This window comes from Cyprinodon tularosa, unplaced genomic scaffold, assembly GCF_016077235.1.
Source record: "Cyprinodon tularosa strain WSP-4 unplaced genomic scaffold, ASM1607723v1 ctg27, whole genome shotgun sequence".
NCBI lineage: Eukaryota > Metazoa > Chordata > Actinopteri > Cyprinodontiformes > Cyprinodontidae > Cyprinodon > Cyprinodon tularosa.
In genome coordinates this window covers 823,984-845,684 of record NW_024038974.1, presented here as the reverse complement: position 1 = coordinate 845,684, position 21,701 = coordinate 823,984, and the positions used below count along the sequence as shown (strand labels likewise).

The window sequence follows — 21,701 nt, the reverse complement described above, 5'->3', positions numbered from 1 at the left end:
TTTCATTAGTGGACAAACTGATTAATGCAGGTGTGTGACCTCAGTAACCATGGTGAGAATAACCAGACACTGATGTCCAGGAAGCAGCAAAGTTGGGCCCATTGCAATAGTGTTCCTCACCATTCCACATAAAAAAGCCACATTCAGGATTAAAACTTCTAGCAGGAGAAAACACACCTATGCAATTTAAAGAGCATTCCTTAATATTTTAAAATAAAATGCATATCAAAACTTCCCTTCATTCGTTTTAGTTTAATATGGCATCATGAGTCATTGAAGCATCTTAAAGCAGACATTAGCCTTTCCACTAGTAAAGGCTCTGAACTTTATATCCCAATAAACTGCTATAAGGAAGAGAAGGAAACCATTGTAAAATGTTACCATTTATTTCATCTGCAATTAATGTTATGCATCAATATAAAACTGGTTTTGAAATACAGACAAACATGTGTTAAAAATCAGTGATCTGATCAGGGTACTTTTAGAAAATCAAGCTAAGGCACACCAATATGAGGAAGGAATTGAACTTTGAACAGTTAAGAGCCCTTCAGCTCAGCTTTAAGATTTAGAAATTAAATCAAGGAGGGGCAGAACAACCAGCATTCAACATCTCCTGCAGGCAGGAACCTTTTTAATTCACAAACATGTCTGAACCTGAAACAATGTGAAGTTAAGGTTCTGTAAAAAAAAAAAGCTGTGCATCATCTGGCTAAAAAGAGTGAGAAAACCTCTGCAGAGCACAGAGGCGGCCTTTAAGAGGGGGGCAGGCCAAAGCGTGCTGCATCACTGGCTTCAGGTAGGTGGTGGAGTGCAAAGAATTAGTGAAACAAAGTGCCCTGCTCAGATCACTCTCCTTTTTACAAAAACAAAAAAAGCTAAAGCAGTCCAGTTGTAAAGAAACTTCTATCTCATGAAGTTTCCTCCTCCGATTTCCCTCTTGTATCTGTTGGTGAGGTGATCAGCCTGCAGCGTGAGCTTGGACAGCACGCCAAACAGTCCTCTGAGGTGATAATGGAACTGATGCTCCAGGTCAGCGTTGTCCTCCACAGGCAGATCCCCCTTCATTGAAGACTGCTCCTCCTCTTGCTTCACAGCAATCTCCAGGAAGCTCGCCCCACTGCTCATCTCCCTCTTCAGCAGGCCCCACTCCATGTCGTTCTTGATGGACTTGAGGAGCAGGTAGTGCTCATACATGTCCCTCTGCTTGTTGCTGGAAACCTGGGGCTCCTCGTTGTTATTGTTGGCCTGCTCCTCCAGGGGCACATCTCGGAGCAGGCTGGGCACCATGATGGTCTCGTCCATGTTATTAGCAGCTGCTATGAAGCGGTGCATGACGTTGAGGAGGGAGTGCTTGTTGCTGGCTGGGTCGTTGCTGATCTGCATCATGGTGAAGGCTTTAGGTTTGGCTTAGCTTATGAGAGGTTTAAAAGAGATTGACCTGCAAAGAGAGGACAATAGGGTTTATTATAAAAAAAAAAATACAGGAAATGCAAAGAAGTGCGGATGTTTGGCACAAACTTCATATTCAATAAAGCAAATTCGATCCAAAAGAGATGAAACTTAAAGCCTATAATATAAAGACTAATCTCTATTAGTAATAATCCCTAAAAAAGATTATTGTAATTTCTCAGCAACGAATCAAATCGCCATGACCTTGACTTCTACAAGAATAAACCCATAAAAGAGAGGATGCAGACTGACCTGAAGCTTCTGGAAACCTGCGAAGATGCTAGTTGTTAGTTTCGTCAAAAACCGGACCTAAACCGCCGGGAAGGAAAGGTGAAATTTTCCTCAACTGTCTGGAAGCTTGGGCCGTTTTTATACCAGAAGCGCCGGCTGAAAAAAATAAAACAAATCAAAGTCCGCCTCGTTTTATTTCTCTACCGAGTCAATTGGAGGCCTCTGAGAATGTGGGCGGAGCTCCAAAGCTTCTGATCCACAGCTGACCAATCAGAGAGGCGATTAGAGCTGTCAATCAGGCCTATTAGTTTAGGGCTTGGCGGCCTTTATCCGCATCCTGGTTACATCTCTTTTGTACTACCAGGCCGTTTCTGCCCGAAGAATATCAATAATACTAGTCTGTCTGGCTAAACGAGCGGGAAGCACAGAAATTATTGGTTAAAAGTGGTTCATTTGAAGTTTGGGATGTGTTTCGTTTTTCTTCCATCGTCATCTTCATTTCCGCATAGAATATTTGCGCAACAGTGCCCCCTGCTGGCTTAGCCACACGCAGGAACTAGACGTCGACATTTACAATGTTAAGCGATGTAATTTTACCCATTTTTGTTAGAAAATATTAAGGTTTTAATTAAGCTGATCAGATCCAAATTTTCACAAGTCAGGTGTTTTTATTTGCTTCAATTGCTGCAGAGCTGTGGCAAAAAGTCTAATTAACATTTGACTGTGGTCATGCTGTTATGTTCTCTTTTTAAGAGTTTCTCATTTCACAAATATGGATTAATTTTCAGACAAAACATAAATGAGAAGAGCTATTTAACACAGAGAATCAGCAGGTTAAACGAGTACTAACAAATACAAGTAAACACCAAACCTTATAAAATGTAAGGATAAAAAAAAACCCCAGTCAGTGATTTAAAAAATGAAACGTTTCTGTCATTTGCATAAAACAAAATCTCTTGGTTTGAGAGTGAAATTTAATATGATAAGATGGTAAGATTAATAGTGTAAAATCAGATGAGAGAATTTATTTCATTAGTTCAATCTAAAAAAAAATTAAACACCTACAACCTCCAAAGTAAAACCCCAAATTCATTCTCACCTCCACCAGGAAAGGAAGTCATCAAAAAGTCAATGCTACAGCAGCAAACCTGTTCTGTGCAGAAAAGGCTGCACAGAACAGGGACTGCTGTAAGTTTAAAAATGGATATGGAAACTGACGTCCAAGTGTGGAAGAAGAATGTAGAGTCAAGCAATAATTAAGTAAAGGACGAAATTTTAGGTTTCCATTGACTGTAACTGATAGTCTTATAAAGTTAGGCACAGCAGTAAATCTTCCAGGTATCAAACATCGCCTTAAAAACAGATAAGACAGATTTATTTGGAAAACAATACCTGGACTTTTAGGCATTTTTTTTGCATATTCCTTTAAACTCTTATGTCCCTTCAAGTTCAATAATTTTCTGCATCTAAGGTTGAGTTTGTTTAACCAACAGAGATGCATCTCGGATATGCTGAGTAGCCTTATGTTAACACAACAGCAAATGCAGGTGATTGGCTTTCCTTATTTAATGTAAAAGTGATGTAAATGTTTTCTGATTTTAAAAATGTAAACCATAAAACAAATACACTGGAGTATACAATTCCATTCTATTCAATTATCTATATAGCACCAATTCAAAACACATATAATCTCAATGCACATTTAGAGACAATTCAACCATACAGTCAGATTGGTTCAAAGTTTCTATCTAAGGAAAACCAGCTGATTGCATCAATTCATTGACTCAACAGCAATCCCTCACACCAGATGAAGCTACAATGATGCAGAATGGGAGAATAGAAATAGAATGAAGCGGAATGATGAAAAGGGGTCCCTATGTCCTCAAGCAGTCTAAGCCTATAGCAGCATAACTATAGAGATATTTCCGAATAATAGTAACCTGAGCCACTCTAACTATAATCTTTATCAAAAAGGAAAGTTTTAAGCCTACCTTTAAAAGTAGATGGGGTTTCTGCCTCACAGACTAAAACTGGAAGTTTTTTTACTCAGGAGAGACGCTTGATAACTAAAAGATCTGCCTCCCATTCTATTTTTAGAAATGTTAGGAACCACTAGTAAACCTGCAGATTGAGAGCGAAGTGCTCTGTTAGGAACATAAGAAACAATCATATCTCTGATATAAGATGGAGCTTGGCCATTTAAGGCTTTAAATGTGAGGAGGAGGATTTTAAATTCTATTCTTGATTTAACACAAAGCCAATGAAGAGAAGCCAGGATAGGAGAGATATGATCTCACTTTTTTATTTTCATCAGAACTCTGGCTGCAGCATTTTGGATCAGCTGAAGGCTTTTAACTACAGTTTGTGGATTTCCTGATAGTAAACAATTACAATAGTCCAGCCTTGAATTAACAAATGCATGGACTAGTTTCTCAGCATCACCCCTGGACAGGAGATGTCTAACTGTTGCAATATTCCAAAGATGAAGGAATTCTAGAAACCTCTTTGATATAGGACTGAAATGACATGTTCTGATTAAAAAATTACAAGATTTTTTACTTTACTGAGATTAATTGAATCCCATCCAAATGAAATGACAGACTAATCAGCTTCTTGTTCAAAGACTCTGGTCCAAAGAGGATAACTTCCCTTTTGTCTGTTTTCAGAAGCAGAAAGTTAAGTCATCCAGGTTCTTATGTCTTCAAGACACACCTGTAGTCCATGTAATGGGTTAGTTTAATAAGGATTATAGAAGCCAAGTATCATCAGCATAACACTAGAAATGAATCCCATCATGTCTAATAATTCTACCAATTGGGAGCATAAATATAGCAAAGCTAACTGGTCCTAGCACTGATCTCTGTGGAACTCCACAGGTATTCCTGGAGCATCCAGAAGATGTATCATTAGCAGAAACAAACTCAGATAAATATACATGCATGGGTGAATAAAGCTAGTTAAATGTGTTTTGTACTTGTGAAAAAAAATATTTTCCAGCCATATTTTTGTTGTTTTAAACTGATAAGATTAGAATTCTGTATGTGCAATAATTTAACCACTTAATACATTAGACCAAACTGAGCCTTTTAATAATTAAGTGGTTTTCAAATAAAGTAAGTTTGATACAGTCGAGTCTCTGCACATTCAGCAACTCGTGTCAGTTCTGTTTGTTTTGCCAACATGTAAATAGAGGAAATCTCGAATGTTCCCAGAGGCTCAAAGTAAAAATACAGGAAACACAGGTTGGAGACTCTCTTATTTCATGCGAATATATCACAAATTTTGTCAGAAGATATTTCACTAGATGTAATCCTGATAAAAATTATTTATTCATAAAAAAGGTGCATGACCCATTTTCTTTAATTACTTCATACCTTGTATTTGGTTAGAGTATAACACATTTTCTGCTGCTTAGTGAGGTTCCATCATATGCTCCCTAAATCATTAAATAGTTTAATAATATATAGTCAGATATTAGTACTAATGTATATGCTGTTATTAAGCCATCACTTATATTCTCTGAAAAAGTTTTTCAGAGCTTATATTTCTTCACTTATTTGATGAACAAGCCCGGTTTCATCCTCCGATTGTGGAAAAGATCAATCTGAGACGACACACTTTCACAGATACAAGATTTCATTTTTATTTATTGTTTTTTTTTTACATGCATCCACCAAAGAAAAAAAAAACACTAACACTGAAGACTGTAAAACGGAGTTATCTGAGCTGCTGAAATTGGCACATAATGGCTGGCTTTCATCAGTACTGGCCCACAGACCATTTAAGGCTTGTTTATGTCTACATTATTCATCCATGGCACAGAGCAACGGCCACTCATCCAGCTCTCTGGCTCCCATTATCTCACATAGAAAGACACAAGTGGTGTTGAAGAGTTTCTTTAAACTATAATCAAGCTTATTAATGACAAAGAGGCAGCGGCAAGAAAGGAAACAAATACTGACAAGTTAACTTAAATGGAAACTTAACTAATGACAGCTAGACTTAAAGAAACTCATATTAGACCAACTTTTAACAATCTTTGAAATAAGGAGGTTCATTTTTTTTGGTCAAACAACATCATATGTCCCTTTAACACATTTACTTTCTGCTTGATGAGACGCTAAAAGTAGAAGCTGTCAGTTATGCCTACTAAAAAGACACTAACACGTGTAACATTAAAATCTGAGCCCAGTTTGCACGTAGAGCTGCCCAACAGTCACCTGCAAACAAAGAGGACAAACAGGGAGATAAACGGACTCATGAAACCAGGTCGATGTGAAACAGGAAGTGAGGCCAGTGAAAGTCTCACCTGTGACAGGTGACTGTTAGACCATCTCATACTGGTTGTTGGTTATGTAGCGAGACAAGCAGCAGGCCAGGAAGATCCCAATGAGCTGAAAGGAAATGAGAGAAGACGGAAACTGTTTTTATCTGCTTCATAAAGCTGAATTACAGAATAAACGACACTATACCTTCAGACGAGTCAGAGTTTCACAGCAAACAAGGTCATTTTATTTATTACCTGCCGTTTTCTCTGCTTGACAACATTTAACTTAAATCCTTTAACCCATAATTTACAACCAGATGACTGATTATAAACATTGGACTCTGCACGTTTACATTTTACCTGATAACAACACTGTACTGGCTTAATTATTACCTGGGTGGGGGGACTTTAATTGCTATTTCGTCATTAGAATCAATGATCTCCTCCCTTTTGTTAATTCTTAGCTTTACATCCATAAGTTACCGTCTCACATCTCTGCAGTTGAGCCGTCATTTTTTTTATCTGGGCAGACAGCGTTTGAAAATACATTTCCCAATACATATGATCTTGGTTTTTTATTATCATGGACAAAAAAACATTTTAACACACTTTTACATTTTTTTTGATCTATCAAGAGATTTAAAAAAGCTGGTTAACCAAGCAGGTTTTGTGTGAAACAATGATTATTCCCCATACTTAATTATAATATTTTTTATATAATTTCTTAATAAATATATTTGTTTCTAACAGCAATGTTTCAAGTAAAGTACCAAATGGATTTGAGATAATTCACAATTCAAGCCTTTTATTGTGCTTAATGTTTGACAAGGATTTTAAATTACAGTGTAAAAAAGGGGAGCATATCAACATGATCTACAGCCGGGCTTATTCTCGTCGATCAGTTCATGTTCTTAGCATCAACATCCAGATATTAATATGAGAAAATGATTTAATTCCAAAGATACTCTCCGGTTTTCCACCAAACATTTAGTGAAATAAAAATATGCTGTTTGATCTTAACTTCAGTAAAAAGATAAAAAAAAAAAAAAAAAAAAGTCAAACAAGAGAAACTTCAACATTTAATTCCATTTGACTGGATAACTGTTTAACTTCCTCCCACTAGTTAGTTGTAGCGCAGCAGGAAAGCAATCAATGAAACCTCTGAAGTACTTTAAACCATATCTTAATTAACCAAACATATACTTTGGGTTTAAACTGAATTTTTAACTTAAAATATTCTACTCACACTTTTTATGCTGTCTTTTTGGCCATTATTTCTTTAAGCTGCAGTGAATCGTGGGATTAGATAGGCAATGCTCCCAAAAAATATAAAAAGCTGAAACTATACTGCCCTCTGCTGTTGCTTAAATGAACTGCTTTTAATTTAACTTTCCACTAAGAATTAATAAAATGAGAAAGGAAGTAAAAAAATGTTTTTTTTTTCCAAAAGTAAACTGCTCAAACTGTAGTAAATGCATTCTAACTACACACTACCTTCCTTGGGGAAGCAGTCTATGGTTTTAAACCACTCCATCTACAAAACAGTATGAGTCAGATTTTAATGAAAAATTTTATTCATGACTCAACTGTAGCAATATTTGGATGCAGACTCATGATCCAGTCTAGATACTGGAAATTCAAACTAGGTACAAATTAAGTAGATAAAGTTCTGAGGGACCACACCTACATCCTCCATATTGTCCAGAACTGAAGCAACATTCTCTCCATCTGAATGCTGACAGAATCTTAGTGTTTAGCATTAAAATGCTTTTAAATCTCTCCTTGGCATGCCGCTTTAAGTCTCCAAGCTACTTCCTTTATACAACATCTCCCTTGACTTCCTTCTCCTCACTAAATAAATCCATTTAGGAGAAATCTGGAAACATTGCTGTCACTACTGTTCCTGTGGCCTGTCCCGGTGTTATGCACTGAGACCTGAGTTTAGGCTACTCTTGAATCTTTAGCTTCTTATGGCTGAAAGTAAAAAAAAAGAAAAAAGAAAAGCTTTAAGTAAACAATGGAATTACATATTTTATTTCTTAAATGTAACAGATTCAAATATAACCACTTGTTCTTTTGAAAAAAAAAAATAATTCAGATGCATGTCGTTTAACAATAGGTCAGGTCAAATAATCAATAGAAGTTAACTTTGAACATTTACTAATCAGCAGAATGCAGAGCCTAACAGTGTATAAACAAGCTGCACTTAAAACTATAACACGTTTAATTTCACAATATTAGTTGCTTTCCTTTTTTCTGATCTTATAGGGCCTTAAAAATGTAAATAAAGTTTTTCCAGGACATGGATGATGAGAAGGACTGAGATGTCATAATCAGAACCTATTTTTTTTTTTTGCACACACATATCTTTAGGTGTGAATAGCCTAGTTATAAGCCAACACCCGTGGTTGAGAATGATCATTAAATACCCCTGCTAATGCCATATTAGCTACATACAGACTTTATCCCCCATTGGTTAGAAGAACTGGTTGGTTGATTGTCTAATATTAAGAAAATTAATCAACATACCTGGAAGAAAGCAATTCCAAAGGAGACACCAGCGATAACTCCTAGGTTGGCCTCCAACACATTGGTCACCAGTGAGAAGCAGCCCTAACAGGAGGAGCAGATCGGTTTAGATCAACGTAAAGCTTCCAGCAAACATTGAAGTGATTGGTCCTGACTCACCGTAGTGTATACTTCTGTCCCAGCCTTGTCCAGGTCTTTCAGGGACTCCTGGGAACACTTGTCGATTTTACAGCAGCTAACTGGTATCCCGTTCTCTTTAAAATACTCTGTGTCCTTCCAGTCAGTGTAATTTCTCTTGCCACAGCAATGCAGCTGGAAATACAGAAAAAAAAATCTTTAAAACGACAAAAACTGACCACAATGTCAGAATTAAAGTCATACAGGAGAGAAATATTCAGCTTCTCATAAAATATGATTTTAATATCAGTATAAACAAAATAAAAGCCTCAGAAAGACTTGAATCAACTGAATTAAATACTATGTGAAATATATTAGATTGGATCCCAACCTTTCTCTGGAGGGTGTCGACTGCAATGCTCTTGCTGTCTGTGGCGTTGTATGTCGACACTGCACTGCTGTAAGCTTGGCCAATTTTATCTTTAATCTGTTGGATTTCAAACAAAGGAAATAAAAAATGTTCAAAGCAGAAGGTTAGTGATTCCATTAGAAAATAAAAAAGCTCATGTTTTCATGCATTACCTCATGCCTGAAGATGAAACCTGAAACTCCTGCTACAAGCTCAGCCAGGAAGACCAGAGTCAGAAACATGGCGTACTGGAAGACAGGAGAAGCACAGTTACCCCAGAGCAGAGATCTGAAAGGACGTTTCCTTCCATCTCCTCTCCTACCAGTTTGAGCATCCATGGGCTTCCTCGGCATGTGGCGAAGCAACCAAACAGTCCAAAAATAACGATGATGACTCCGGTGCCGATCAGGACGTACGGTGCGTTGGTGGTATCCTCAGAGATAAGGGAGAAGTAGGCCTCCAAGCTGACTTTCCCCCAGACTCCCACAGCCAGCAGAATCACACCTGTGAACTAAAGGCCACAGCAGAGAAGATGATGTGATTTTTAAGTTGTTCCTGCAGAAAAATACAGCACTACTTCTACCTTTCCATCTATAGTGATGCTTCTGCATTTTGCTATATTCTTATCAAATATATAAATGTCAGGGGACATTCAGAATTTTAACTGTTAAAAGTGTCTATTTTTTTTTCTTGAAATTCTTTTACTCTTATTTTCTTTTATCTTATCTCTTCTTATCTCCTATCCAGAATGATGTAATTGACTACATTTCCATAATTTTGGAAATGAACCCTCAGCCTAGCAGATTTTGCCGTGTTTTTCTAACCGAACCCCAAAGAAAAACAAGCAATCAGCACATGATGCCTCCCTTCACCAAAGAAGACAACTGGAAGATTTGGGCACTTGGATAAATTTGTAGGGACAGAACTGCAGACAAGAGCTTCTAATAGGAAAGAGATAGGTTTGCCTCTTTGAATAAAAGCATAATAATTATGAATATTCTGAGAACAATTAAAGTATAAGACCAATTTTCCTTCTAAGCAGTTTTCTCCTAAGCTGCCAGAGGAAGGGTGCTCCACCAGGCTAAAGGCCTAAATTAATTGCCTTTGCAATATCGCTGCAATTTAATGAAAACAACATTTTAAAATCAAAGTATCGTCTTCCAACCAACTATTATGGAAGTTTTTTTGGGGGGGGCAAAATCATTCAGCGCTACCTCTGCAACAAAAGGAACAACAAAAAACCCACAGAAGTTCTGATTTGTACAAATAATTTGGTGATATCTCTGAATATTGTGGGTATCACGGAGCAATGCCCGACCCTCCAAAATATATACTGTACAGTATGTATTTTGTATATACTTTACAGTATATACAAAATATATACTGTGGAGCCACTGACAATATTGGAAAAAAAAAATTGAGGGAGGTTTTTATTTTGTCTGCTTAGTAAAATTGGACGTCTCAGTATCAGGTTTTTCTCTGCAGATCAATTGTAACGATCATCTGCAAAGATGAGATTTTTTTTAAAACTGATAATTATTAACTGGTTGACAAAAAGCACGTGTTTCAATATCTGTGAACCTCATCCTCTACTTTAATATGTGTGGGGGGAAAAAAAAAAGAAGAGCCAGTTTCTCTTTAAACTAGTGTGGAGCTAAATGTCTGACGTCTAATCTGTTCTGTGATCAGCAGCTTCGACCTTCAGCAGAGAACATGGAGAAACAACAGCCATGATAAGGCTGCAACATACAGCCCCAGCAGACACAGAGAAAATATGGCAGTTGGCTTTAGAGAGAGTTTATTATAAAACACCTCCCTGATGAACTCCACAGGAGAAGTGGACCCCACATAATTCAAGCTCAGACCTAGACAGGCCCCAACATCCCCACATTAAGACAGTTGCTGGTAAATAACTTGACCCATAAATTAAAGAGTTAATCAGCCGCTAAGTCATATAAACTGGCTTTATTGTATATTGGATTCCAGTCAGGAAAATACTTTTTTTATCAAGACTTCATTTCGAACCCTAATCCTGATGTAGTTTTTAACAGAAACATGGTTACATGAAATTAATCAGACACCCGTTCTTATAAATGTGACCCCTCCAAGCTATATGTTTCTTTGTTAGAGCAGACAGCACAGAAAATGTGGTTGTTTAAAGATTCATTAAAGGGTGAAAAGGTTTTTCAGAGCAAATTTGTTTCTTTTGAATGTTTTGCTCTCCGGGAAAAGAGCCCATCCCCAGCCATGTTCTTGAAAGTTTACAGGCCTCCTAAGCCTCAAACCAAACCAAACCAAACCAAATATTTTTCTACATGATTTTAATGACCTTTCATCTGCAATACATGTTGATTATGACCGTTTAAAAGACAGAACTGAAGACAGAGCTGTGATGAAACTATATGATACTCTAAGAAACTTTGATTTGACTCAATATGTTGCTCTATCTAACCAATTTTCTATTATTTATAAAGGCATAATTTCCATTGACTCAGATTGCCAAAGCGATATAAAAAAAAACATCTTTAAGGATGGCGCTACTGTAATCTTTAACCTGATGTACACCTATACCTCCACTTTGCCCTGTTACTCAGGAAATGAGCTGGTATATACATGTCAACAGACAAACAAACCCTCATATGAGTGTAGATTCAATAAAAAACCCAGAGGTTCAGAGTAGGGCTGGGCGATATAGAAAAAAAGCTTATCGATAAAAAAAAATGCATATTGATCGATATCGATAATTATTGAAAATATTTGAAACCATATTTTATGTGCAGCTCTGCCTGGACTTTTTATGATATTGCTAAATGATTTAATTATAATAAAGAACACAAACACAGACTTCTAATTAAATCTTTATTTAACCAACTTTTTTAACCATAACAGAATTGTTTTAAAGAAAAATAACTTAAGAGACCTGAGTTATGTTATTAAATACTGACAAAGAATAAACTAAAGTGACCAGAAAAGTGACCAAAATAAATATAACAAATAAATGCCCCCCCACCGCCGCCCCCGTTTCCTGCTTTAACCTGAGTTATCACTTTGAAGTTTCTGGCCCCTCAGCATTTTTATCTCAATTGTTAGAACTACGTGGGAAACTGCCCGGAACTTAATATATATATTTTCCCGAAATTCCAGAAGATTCCTCGGAGGAGAGCCGCACCGGGGCCTACACAGCTCGTACTCCTGCGGGTGTGAGCGGCTGAGATGATAAAAAAAAAAAAGTTGGTTGTGTTACCAGACTTCGTTTTCACTGGTTCCCGACACATTTTACAGATGACTGTGGTTTGTTTTTTGTCCGACTTGCCATGACCGAAATACTGCCAAACTGGCGAACTACAGAAACCGTTCTTTGGAACAATTTCCTCCGCCTCTCCTTGCTGCATCTTCATGTGCTCTGTGTTGTGGTTTGAAAGGGCGGCGCTTGGTGACGGCATGCCTGGGTCCGCGATTGTGATTGGTTGGGAGGAAGTAGTGACTAGCATAAACCTACATGATAGGCTACAATGATAAGGAAGGAAAACTGCGTTTTTTTTTATCGAACTTTTATCGACTCTCTTTTTTTCTATTGCGCCACACGTCTATCGATCGATATATATCGTTATTGAATTATCGCCCATCCCTAGTTCAGAGTGGCAGCCAGTTCATCCATATCAAATCCAGTAGCAAAGTTTTACAACTGATTTCAATAGAATTTCACCAAATAGAAAACAAAAATCTCACACTAAGCTCCTCCTCCTCTTCTCTCAGATGTCCTCAGACCCATAAAACAGCAATGATCAAACTGCTGTTAAAAACAAACTTAGACAGCTGCTACTGCAAAACTACAGGCCCATCTCAAACCTCCCCTCCATCAGTGAGATTATCTAAAAAAGCTGTTTCACCAGTTAAACACCAGTTTAACCGTAACAATGACCAGTCACTTTGATTCCTTTCAGTCAGGCTTGCCTGCTCACCACAGTAGGTGTTCAATGACATCTGTATAAATGCAGCCTTTGGAAGAACCACAGTGCTGGGATTATGGGACCTTAGTGCAACATTCAAGACCTTTAATCAGTCTGTTTTATAAGGGTGTCTGAAAAACTGGGTCAGTCTTTCTGGTACAGCACTCGGCTTGGTTAAATCCTGAAGGAAGGGGACATTTGTGTAAATACAAACTATGGCTCCAACTAATGATTATTTTGCATGTCGATTTATCTGTCGATTAATCGATTTATAATCGGATAGCCAAAGGGTCCTTAAAGAGGACTTTTTACAAAATTAAACCAGACGAAACTGAAACTTCCCACTTGAGGAGTTCTGCACTGATTGCTTGTATTTGCACTGATTGCTTGTACTGTGTTTTTTCTTTTTCCGAGTAATTTCGTTGCACCCCTGTGGAGCAATGACAATAAAGAATTCTGATTCTGAAAGAGCATATTGAGAGACCAACTTTAATGCAAAATGTGTATTTATTTATTCACAATTTTGGCATAATTATTGCTCTAAGTGGGTTACTCTGTCAACTAAAGGCATGTTTTAAAATATAAACTCCAGTTAACAATTAATCAATTATTATTGTTTCAGCGCTAGTACAAACATCACATGTGGCGTTCCCCAAGGGTCAATCTTAAGGCCAATTTATGCTTCTGATGCATAGCCTCTGCAACCATCAAATCTGTCTCTGTGCACGACCACGTCCCCCGTGCAGAGGCTCTGCAACTGTCGTCGCAACCGAGGCTCTGACTACACGTCGGACAATTTTTAAAAACTGAGGAACAATGGCGTCTACGACTAAAGGTTAATTGAGGAAGTTCGGAGGTACAACCAATTGTAGGATGCTTCAGACAAATTAATATAAAAATGATCTCAGAATTCCGACTTTGATCTTAGAATTCCAACTTTTTTCCCATATTAAACTGAAATAACATTTAAAAATCAGTTAACTTTTTTTATTTTTTCAGTGTCCCTAATCCTCCTCTGCGGCATTTTTAAAAACCGAGGAACAATGGACAACTACCAAGAAAGGTTAATCGAGGAGGTTTGGAGGTACAACCACTTGTATGATGCCTCAAACAAAATATATAAATAAATATATCCTCTTCGATGTCTAGCAACTCTAGATCCATTCCTGCCACTGTGATATCTTGCAGATGCGCCATTGTTGTTTAGGAAGATAAACATTCCTGTCCGCGCTGCCGAAGTTCTCGTGAGTTCTCGAATTGGCTCCCCCTTGTGCTTTTTTCCTTGTGATTCCCTTGTGAATTTCCCTAGAAATTCCAGGCCGACGGAGCAGAAGCATACTAGCAAAACTGGTCCTTGACCAGACCCAAGCGACATTTGACATGTTCGGTTGCAGTAGTATAATCTGCCCTTTAGGGTGCCCCCTATTTAATAATTACCAACTTCCCCTAGCTTAAACACTATTATAAAACATCATACGTCACCATTACAATGCAGATGACACACAGCTAGACATGAGGATGCCACCAGGTGACATTGAACCCATTCAAGCGCTAGTTATAAGCATAGAGGAAAGAATGCATCGACGGGACAGATTTTCCTTCAGCTGAATTAAAGCAAAACTTAAATAATTTTTGGACCAAAGGAAGAGTGTTTAAAAGTTAGCACAAACTTCAGTTCATACAGCTAGAAACCATCAATCAGGTTTCAACTTTCAGAGGCTTAAAAAGACAGTAAAAAAGCCAGCCTTTGTTTCTGGCTGCATCCTGAACATATTTAGGATTAAAGGACTAATGTCTCAAAAGGACCTTGAAGAACTAATTCATGTGTTCAACTTTAGTAGCACTGCAATGTTTTCTTCACAGTTCTGCCTAAAAAGTTGATCAAACAGCTGCCAATGATCCACAATGAAGCTACCTGCGTCCTCACTAAGAATAAAAATGAAGACCGCTGCGTCACCTTAGTTCTGAAGTCCTTACACTGGCTCCCTGCATCCCAGTGAATACATTTTCAAATACTTCTGTTAGTCTATAAATCACTGATTGGCTTAGCACCAAAATACATTACAGACTGGTCAGTGTATCAGCCTCCCAGACCTTTTAGGTCTTCTAGCCTAAATCTACTTTTTAAAACCAGAGCCAAACATTAAGTAACTGGGTTTAGTAAATATATACTTGAGTCATTTGGAATAAATTAGCAGAGAACCATAAAACCACTAAAGCTGTGCACCGTAAATTACTTGCTGCTGACATGTGCTAAATAAATAAACTTTTATCGTCTTAATCAGTAACAGACAAAATATTCAGCCAAGTCAGAAATATCAGTTTAAACCACATCATGGATTTCAAAAACTGCATTTTCACCAAGTAAGGCATCAATTTTTTTCTTCTGCTTTTTAAAGCAAAAAGCAGAGTAAGTTGAGTTAACTTGAGTTAGTTTCTTATTTACTCAGTGATATTGTTATATTTATCCAGCCTGATGGGGGCGTCTCAAACTCCTCTATTACACAGGAGACTAGAAAAAAAAACAAAAAAAAACTCTTTGACATCGATTTCCTCGACAAAATCAAGAGTGTTCCCATGAGAACAAAAGCAGATGAAAAAGGGGGGGATGTCTGCATCTCCCAGATAAGAGACTAAATCGATAAGGTGATTTCCACTGTAAGCAGTCTGATTATTTTAATATTGTGGTTTATTTATCAGCCTGTCAGCGATATAATAAAAAACACACCACGGAATGGCAGCTTAGGTTCAATCATGAAAACCTTTTCTTCTTCCAAGCAACAGATCATTAGTGTGAGTGGGGACATTTTTAACCGCCACAGCAATAAATAGCCAGAGATAAGGGCCCCGACCTGAACTCTGTCAGCAGCAGGTTGCCTGATCAGTAAAAAGATTACTGGGAGCAAAAACAAAGATTGAATCTTTGCACAAAAACACAGAAGAGTTATTTAATTCATTATGTTTTCAAACTAATGTACTGAAGACAAAAATCCCTAATATTGATACCTAATTCAGGTCACATTAGCAAACAGTAACAGTCTTATTTTTTCTAATTTGACAGTGCAAACATGTGACATGCTTTAACAAAACAGGAAGGGGTTTACGTCCAATCACCTAAAAAAAGAGAGAATTTTTTTTTTTACTTTTTATCCAAATAAATTAGTTAAATGTGAATTTTCTCCAAGAAATCATGACCAAACAATTAATTTTCTATTTCTGATACCGCTATTGCAGCTTTGAGCATTGACCTACAGATATTAAGACCAGAAACAACATCAGCATGAACCATTTTACTATTCATGACTTATTTTTAGGACTGCAACTAACGAATGTTTTGCAAAGACGATAATCTGTGGATTATCTTTTAGATGAATAATTGTGTGGCCAAAAGTTCCTTAAAGACAATTATGTTTATGAAATTAAACCAAGTGAAAGTAAAACTTTTGCACTTGAGGAGTTCTGGATAGAGCAGATTAACAGATGAAAACTTTTTTTTATCTTTTTTTTTATCTTAAATGATAAATATTATATATATTTTACAATTTTGGTATAATTGTTGCTCTAAGTAGCTGAATTTGTCAGCTAAAGGCATGTTGTACAGTCTCTATACTCCAGTTGACAATTAATCGATTACCAAATTAGTTGAGGATTATTTCAATAATTGATTAATCCAATTGTTTCAGCTCTACTTATTTTGTAGATGTAGGCTGATATATTCTGATATTTGATTTTTGGCTGATATTGGATTGATTTCCCACATCAGCATCAGATGTCCCTTACTAAAATAAAGTGTAATTTCCCTAAATTTAAAATTCTAGCAGATCAACTAGACATTAATTCTGGGGTCTTCATTAAAAAACAAGAGCTGTCTTCTGTAATAATCTTAAACCACAGAGAGATTTTTCCTTTTTGATTTAGGAAATTCTTTAATTTCTCGTTTTTTTAACTGCATAACAGTAAAGAGGTTCAGAAACCGAAAGGTTCTCCGCTTAATTAAAGGTTTTATTATTTAAGAATTTGACTTCTGCCTTGATCCTCCACTTAGAGACAACGTGATGATCAGGAGTCTTTGACACATCAATCACCTGAAATAAATCAGGTTGCACAAACAGCTGATCTTGGTTTTGATTGCAAACAATAAAATTAAGCCCTGCTCTGAGAACTACATGCATTCATCACAAAAAAAACTGATAAGACTAAGTATGGGTCACACACTTGTGTAAATCATATTCTAATGTGGAAGTTCTGAGGGAGAAGTTACCATCAGTTTATTCTGACAATTGGTGTCGTCTTATCTTTTGCCTCGAGGTGACATATAAATCAGCCCTGATGTTTTAGAGCCAGTTAATTCATGACCAATTAATCAGCTGCTTCAGCAAACATGTCAAGCATAAGTTATACCCTTAAATAAAAACCATGAAACCTCTTTGGCTGTGTTGTTATAAAACTACCTTATTCTGCCAAATTCATTCTATTTACACCAGTTTTACTTTCCTGAAAGAGGAACCTTTTATTCACTTCATGTAGTAATAAGTTAAAATAACTAGTTATTCATTATTCTATTTGGAAACATAATTTTAACCAATCAATCAAAGCTAAAGTTTTGATTTTTAAGTTAAATCATTCTTGTCATTGTTGCTCGTTGCTGTAGTGACCATTAAACAGTTATCGGTCTCCGTCAAGTGACGTCAATTGTTTACCTCGGGCGCGGTACACTACGCCTTTTCCACCTAAAATGGCGTCTTAGCAACAAATGTCACGTGACTGGCGGAGACCGATTTTCCTAAATCCGCCCCTGTTTTCAGGCTTATGTTAACTGTAATGACTTATCTTGGACAGGCTGCTATGTAAACGGGCCTTTAGTCCTTCGTTTAGCTATGCTGCGGTTGTTTACACTACGCCTTTTCCACCTAAAATGGCGTCTTAGCAACAAAAGTCACGTGACTGGCGGAGACCGATTCAAAACTGTTTATCAAATACTGTTGTTCATTTAAAGAGGGCCCACTTCATTTTAAACTCATACCGCTATACAGCACTGAACAGGTTTCTGTGTCCATTTCTTCTCAGTTTTTAATTTTAGGGTTTTTATACACCATGATCTGAAACTCAGTGTCTGTGAAATTAGAGTTAATCTCAAATAGAGATGGATCATAATTGCAAAATAGCAGGGATTTGTCCATAGCTGTTTATTGGTTATTTATTCTCCAGGTGCAAAGTATTTATATTTTAAAACACTTTACAGTACAGTATTTCATTTATTTTTTTAACTCTTCACTATAATGTTATTCTTATACATTTTTCTAAGGTTCACATTTGTGTGACCACTTTTTTCTATAATTTCCTCATTGCGGGACAATAAGGGAATTTTCTATTGTATTTAGATTACTTTTTTTTTTATTAATTATATTTTCTACTAAACTGATTACAGTTTTTGACTTCTTGTTTAAAAAACGTTTTTAAAATACTTTCTTAAAGCAAATAAAGTAGCATTCTCCTCTTGCAAAGCTTTTTTTTTGAGTAATCTTTTTTTTTTTTTGCTAAAGTCTTGAATTGTAGCCAAATGATCTAAGCCCATATTTGAATAAACATGTATGGAAGAGGATTAGGGCCAGTAAAAATTCTTTAAAAAGTTAACAGATTTTTGGAATATATTTCAGTATGAGAAAAAAAAACTTTAATCTCAGAATTCTGACTCTTTTAATCTCAGAATTCTCACTCTTTTAATCTCAGAATTTTTAATCTCAGAATTCTGACTCTTTTAATCTCAGAATTCTCACTCTTTTAATCTAAGAATTCTCACTCTTTTAATCTAAGAATTCTCACTCTTTTAATCTCACTATTTTTAATCTCACAATTCTGACTCTTTTAATCTCAGAATTCTCACTCTTTTAATCTAAGAATTCTCACTCTTTTAATCTAAGAATTCTCACTCTTTTAATCTAAGAATTCTCACTCTTTTAATCTAAGAATTCTCACTCTTTTAATCTCACAATTTTTAATCTCAGAATTCTGACTCTTCAATCTCAGAATTCTGACTCTTCAATCTCAGAATTCTGACTCTTCAATCTCAGAATTCTGACTCTTCAATCTCAGAATTCTGACTCTTCAATCTCAGAATTCTGACTCTTCAATCTCAGAATTCTGACTCTTCAATCTCAGAATTCTGACTCTTCAATCTCAGAATTCTAACTTTGATCTCAGAATTAGGACTTTTTTCCCATATTAAACTGAAATAAAATGTAACTTTTTTTTTTACTTTTTCCAATGGGCCTAATTCTCTTCCGTACGTTTCTTTTCGTAGGAATGTTTTTTTTTTATTTTAGGTGTTGTATCGCCCCAGCAGCTGCCTACAGCAGTTAGCCTTTTTTCAGATGGTAATGGCTAACGGCAGTCTGAGCTAGCATCTGGTTTCTTATCCAACGGTTGAGTAGTTTCCAAACTGCTGTTGCTTCTAAGCAAAACACGCTAAAGGATCATTTTCGGTTTCTGTTCAACACATTTGCTTCCAGCAGTGATTTTCCCCCACTCTCTTTCTCCTCAGCAACCGCTTTGAGTCCAGTTGTTGTTCTCCCCCCTCCATCACTCACCCAGAAAATCAGGCTGTAGGAGATGAGGAAAGTCTTCAGGCAGGTAATCACTGGCTTCGTCTGAAGCCGCCGAGATGGGGGAGACATGATGCGGTTTAGTTTCACGGTTGGAAAAGCAAGAAACAATAGAAAAATTAGATAAATATATTTCCCTCTCTGCGGACGCCGAGATAATGCGGGGAAAACTAAACAAACAAAAAAAAAACTTTAAGGATACAAGAGGAAGTGTCGTCACTAACGCAAGGATCACTTTCCTGAAGGGAGAAAAGCTTTTCCAGGCCGCGTTAAGTTAGCAGTGGCCATATTGAAATCCCCTCAGAGAGAATGCGGCTGTCAAAATAAAAGCACGGTGCACAACAGACTTTTATATAAAACAACTCTCTCAGTGGACAAAGATCTTATCTTTCTTCAGGGGGTTCCCACAATGTGACCCTGTTTGTACATGATACACATGTACAAACAGGGTCACTCAGGAATCAAAACAACAATGACTATTTGATTTATTTCACTAATTCATATTCAAATTGAGATATAGGTGGTTCTAGATAAGGGCCAGCAGGCGCTAACGTTCCTGTAGAACCAGTCTTGGCCCCCCATTTTGGCCCCTGTACTGACAATGTGGCACTAAATAGATGACTTATGGTAATATCTGCTGGCACAGAACCAAAGCATGTTGGATTGTTGGATCTATTTTCTTTTGTTACAGTTAACTTTCAAATTCAGGGGTTGTACTTTGGTTTCACTTGTGTTGAGACCGTATCCCAGTTTTGATGTGCCATACCTGTGGTCTCTAGAGCCAAAAATATCATCTATGACTATTGCCTTGTTTTTGTGCAATGCTTTGCCTTTGCACCCCTATATATATATATATATATATATATATATATATATATATATATATATATATATATATATATATATATATATATATATATATATATATAAACAACAAAAAAAAAAAAAACAGTTGCCCCTCTAGTAAATTTGTTTAGAACCATCACTATTACAGTCATCTTCATTGCCTATCAAAAGCCTGTTTTTTTTTTTTTTATCTACATAAAAAATATGTATTCTCAGATTTACTTTTCGTGTAATCCTCACTTAGTGGAATGTAACTGTATACAGATGATCTATTTTAGTTGTTATTCTTAATAAATCATCCATTTATTAATGCAACTCTGGCCAGATACAGGTTGTTAATACATTCTCTTATATTTTAATTAAAATCCCTAAGGATCCCCTTTATTTTAAATGCCCTCTCTGTCAGCTCTGCCCAGTCCTGCAATAAAGATCTCAGAGCTGATATCTGATGTAATTTTTGTTTGTCAGTAATACCACACACCTTACCACTAACCAAGCACCCTTAATTTTCTTATACCACCTTTACCTCTACCACTCTTCTAATGATCCAATCATATTTAATGTAAAGTGACTCCCAAATGATAACATGTTTGATCACATCTATTATATTTTACGCCTGGATTTTGTTTGCATCCTCCATTTCTTTTTAACCTGCAGTCTTTTTGCAAAGTTTTTATGGTTACGTTTACATTTCCAAAATAAAATACTTTAATAAATTCTAATCTGCATTTTTTTTATTACCCCTTACATATAGCCTACTTTTATTTTGACAGTAGCGGAACTGTTTCCGGTATAATGAAGCCAGCCTTGACGCGCGCGCTGCGGTGAAGTGAACCACATAAAATTATTACAACGTGGCACTTTGTGAAACACAGCTGATAAAATTAGCGGTCCTTCCACTAAAATGTTTTTAGAGCACTTTCTTTTACACTGCGATTTTATCTAAAGGAAAATTGTATTTCCTAATAACTACATAGAATCACAACAAAAATAATCAGAAATAACTTATTATTGTTAGATCTAATTATGGTTTATTATTACATTCAGATTTAATTATTGAAGAGGCTCCATGCAAATAAATCAACAATTTTTTGGTTAAAAATTTAATTCAAACGAAGTTTAATAGCTTGATAAATGTTATGGTTGAGGTAAAGTTTCCCCATTAAAGCTCACAGGGATAAGATTCAGTGTTGCTGTGTGCAGAATGGTGATTTGTGGGATTTTATAATGTTTAATGCAGCAGATGGGAGGAAACATGTTCACACATGAAGCCCTTTAGCGCCCCCTATCGCCTTTACCTT

The 21,701-nt window shown here is 36.5% G+C and overlaps 2 protein-coding genes across 2 annotated transcripts; both read right to left on the bottom strand.

Moving 5' to 3' along the window:
* Window positions 1–370: 370 nt before the first annotated feature.
* Window positions 371–1,747, bottom strand: mid1ip1l (MID1 interacting protein 1, like). The gene is made up of 2 exons (XM_038289605.1): window positions 1,702–1,747; window positions 371–1,438 (listed from the first exon to the last, which is right to left on the bottom strand). Exon 2 carries the CDS (start codon window positions 1,384–1,386, stop codon window positions 904–906), a length of 483 nt encoding a protein of 160 aa, XP_038145533.1. The 5' UTR covers window positions 1,387–1,438; window positions 1,702–1,747; the 3' UTR covers window positions 371–903.
* Window positions 1,748–5,298: 3,551 nt separating this feature from the next.
* tspan7 (tetraspanin 7) lies at window positions 5,299–19,761 on the bottom strand. Its single transcript, XM_038289554.1, has 8 exons — window positions 19,540–19,761; window positions 9,325–9,513; window positions 9,176–9,250; window positions 8,985–9,080; window positions 8,636–8,788; window positions 8,477–8,560; window positions 5,990–6,074; window positions 5,299–5,900 (listed from the first exon to the last, which is right to left on the bottom strand). Exons 1-7 carry the CDS (start codon window positions 19,624–19,626, stop codon window positions 6,006–6,008), a joined length of 753 nt encoding a protein of 250 aa, XP_038145482.1. The 5' UTR covers window positions 19,627–19,761; the 3' UTR covers window positions 5,299–5,900; window positions 5,990–6,005.
* Between the last annotated feature and the right edge of the window lie 1,940 nt (window positions 19,762–21,701).

Excerpts from the sequence above, each read along its gene's own strand:
- mid1ip1l (XM_038289605.1), bottom strand. The coding sequence starts at position 1,386 with ATGATGCAGATCAGCAACGACCCAGCCAGCAACAAGCACTCCCTCCTC.
- tspan7 (XM_038289554.1), bottom strand. The coding sequence starts at position 19,626 with ATGTCTCCCCCATCTCGGCGGCTTCAGACGAAGCCAGTGATTACCTGC. Across the intron at positions 8,561-8,635 it reads GGACAGAAGTATACACTACG|GGCTGCTTCTCACTGGTGAC; the intron begins GTGAGTCAGGAC and ends TCCTCCTGTTAG. Across the intron at positions 6,075-8,476 it reads TTGGAATTGCTTTCTTCCAG|CTCATTGGGATCTTCCTGGC; the intron begins GTATGTTGATTA and ends ATTTCCTTTCAG.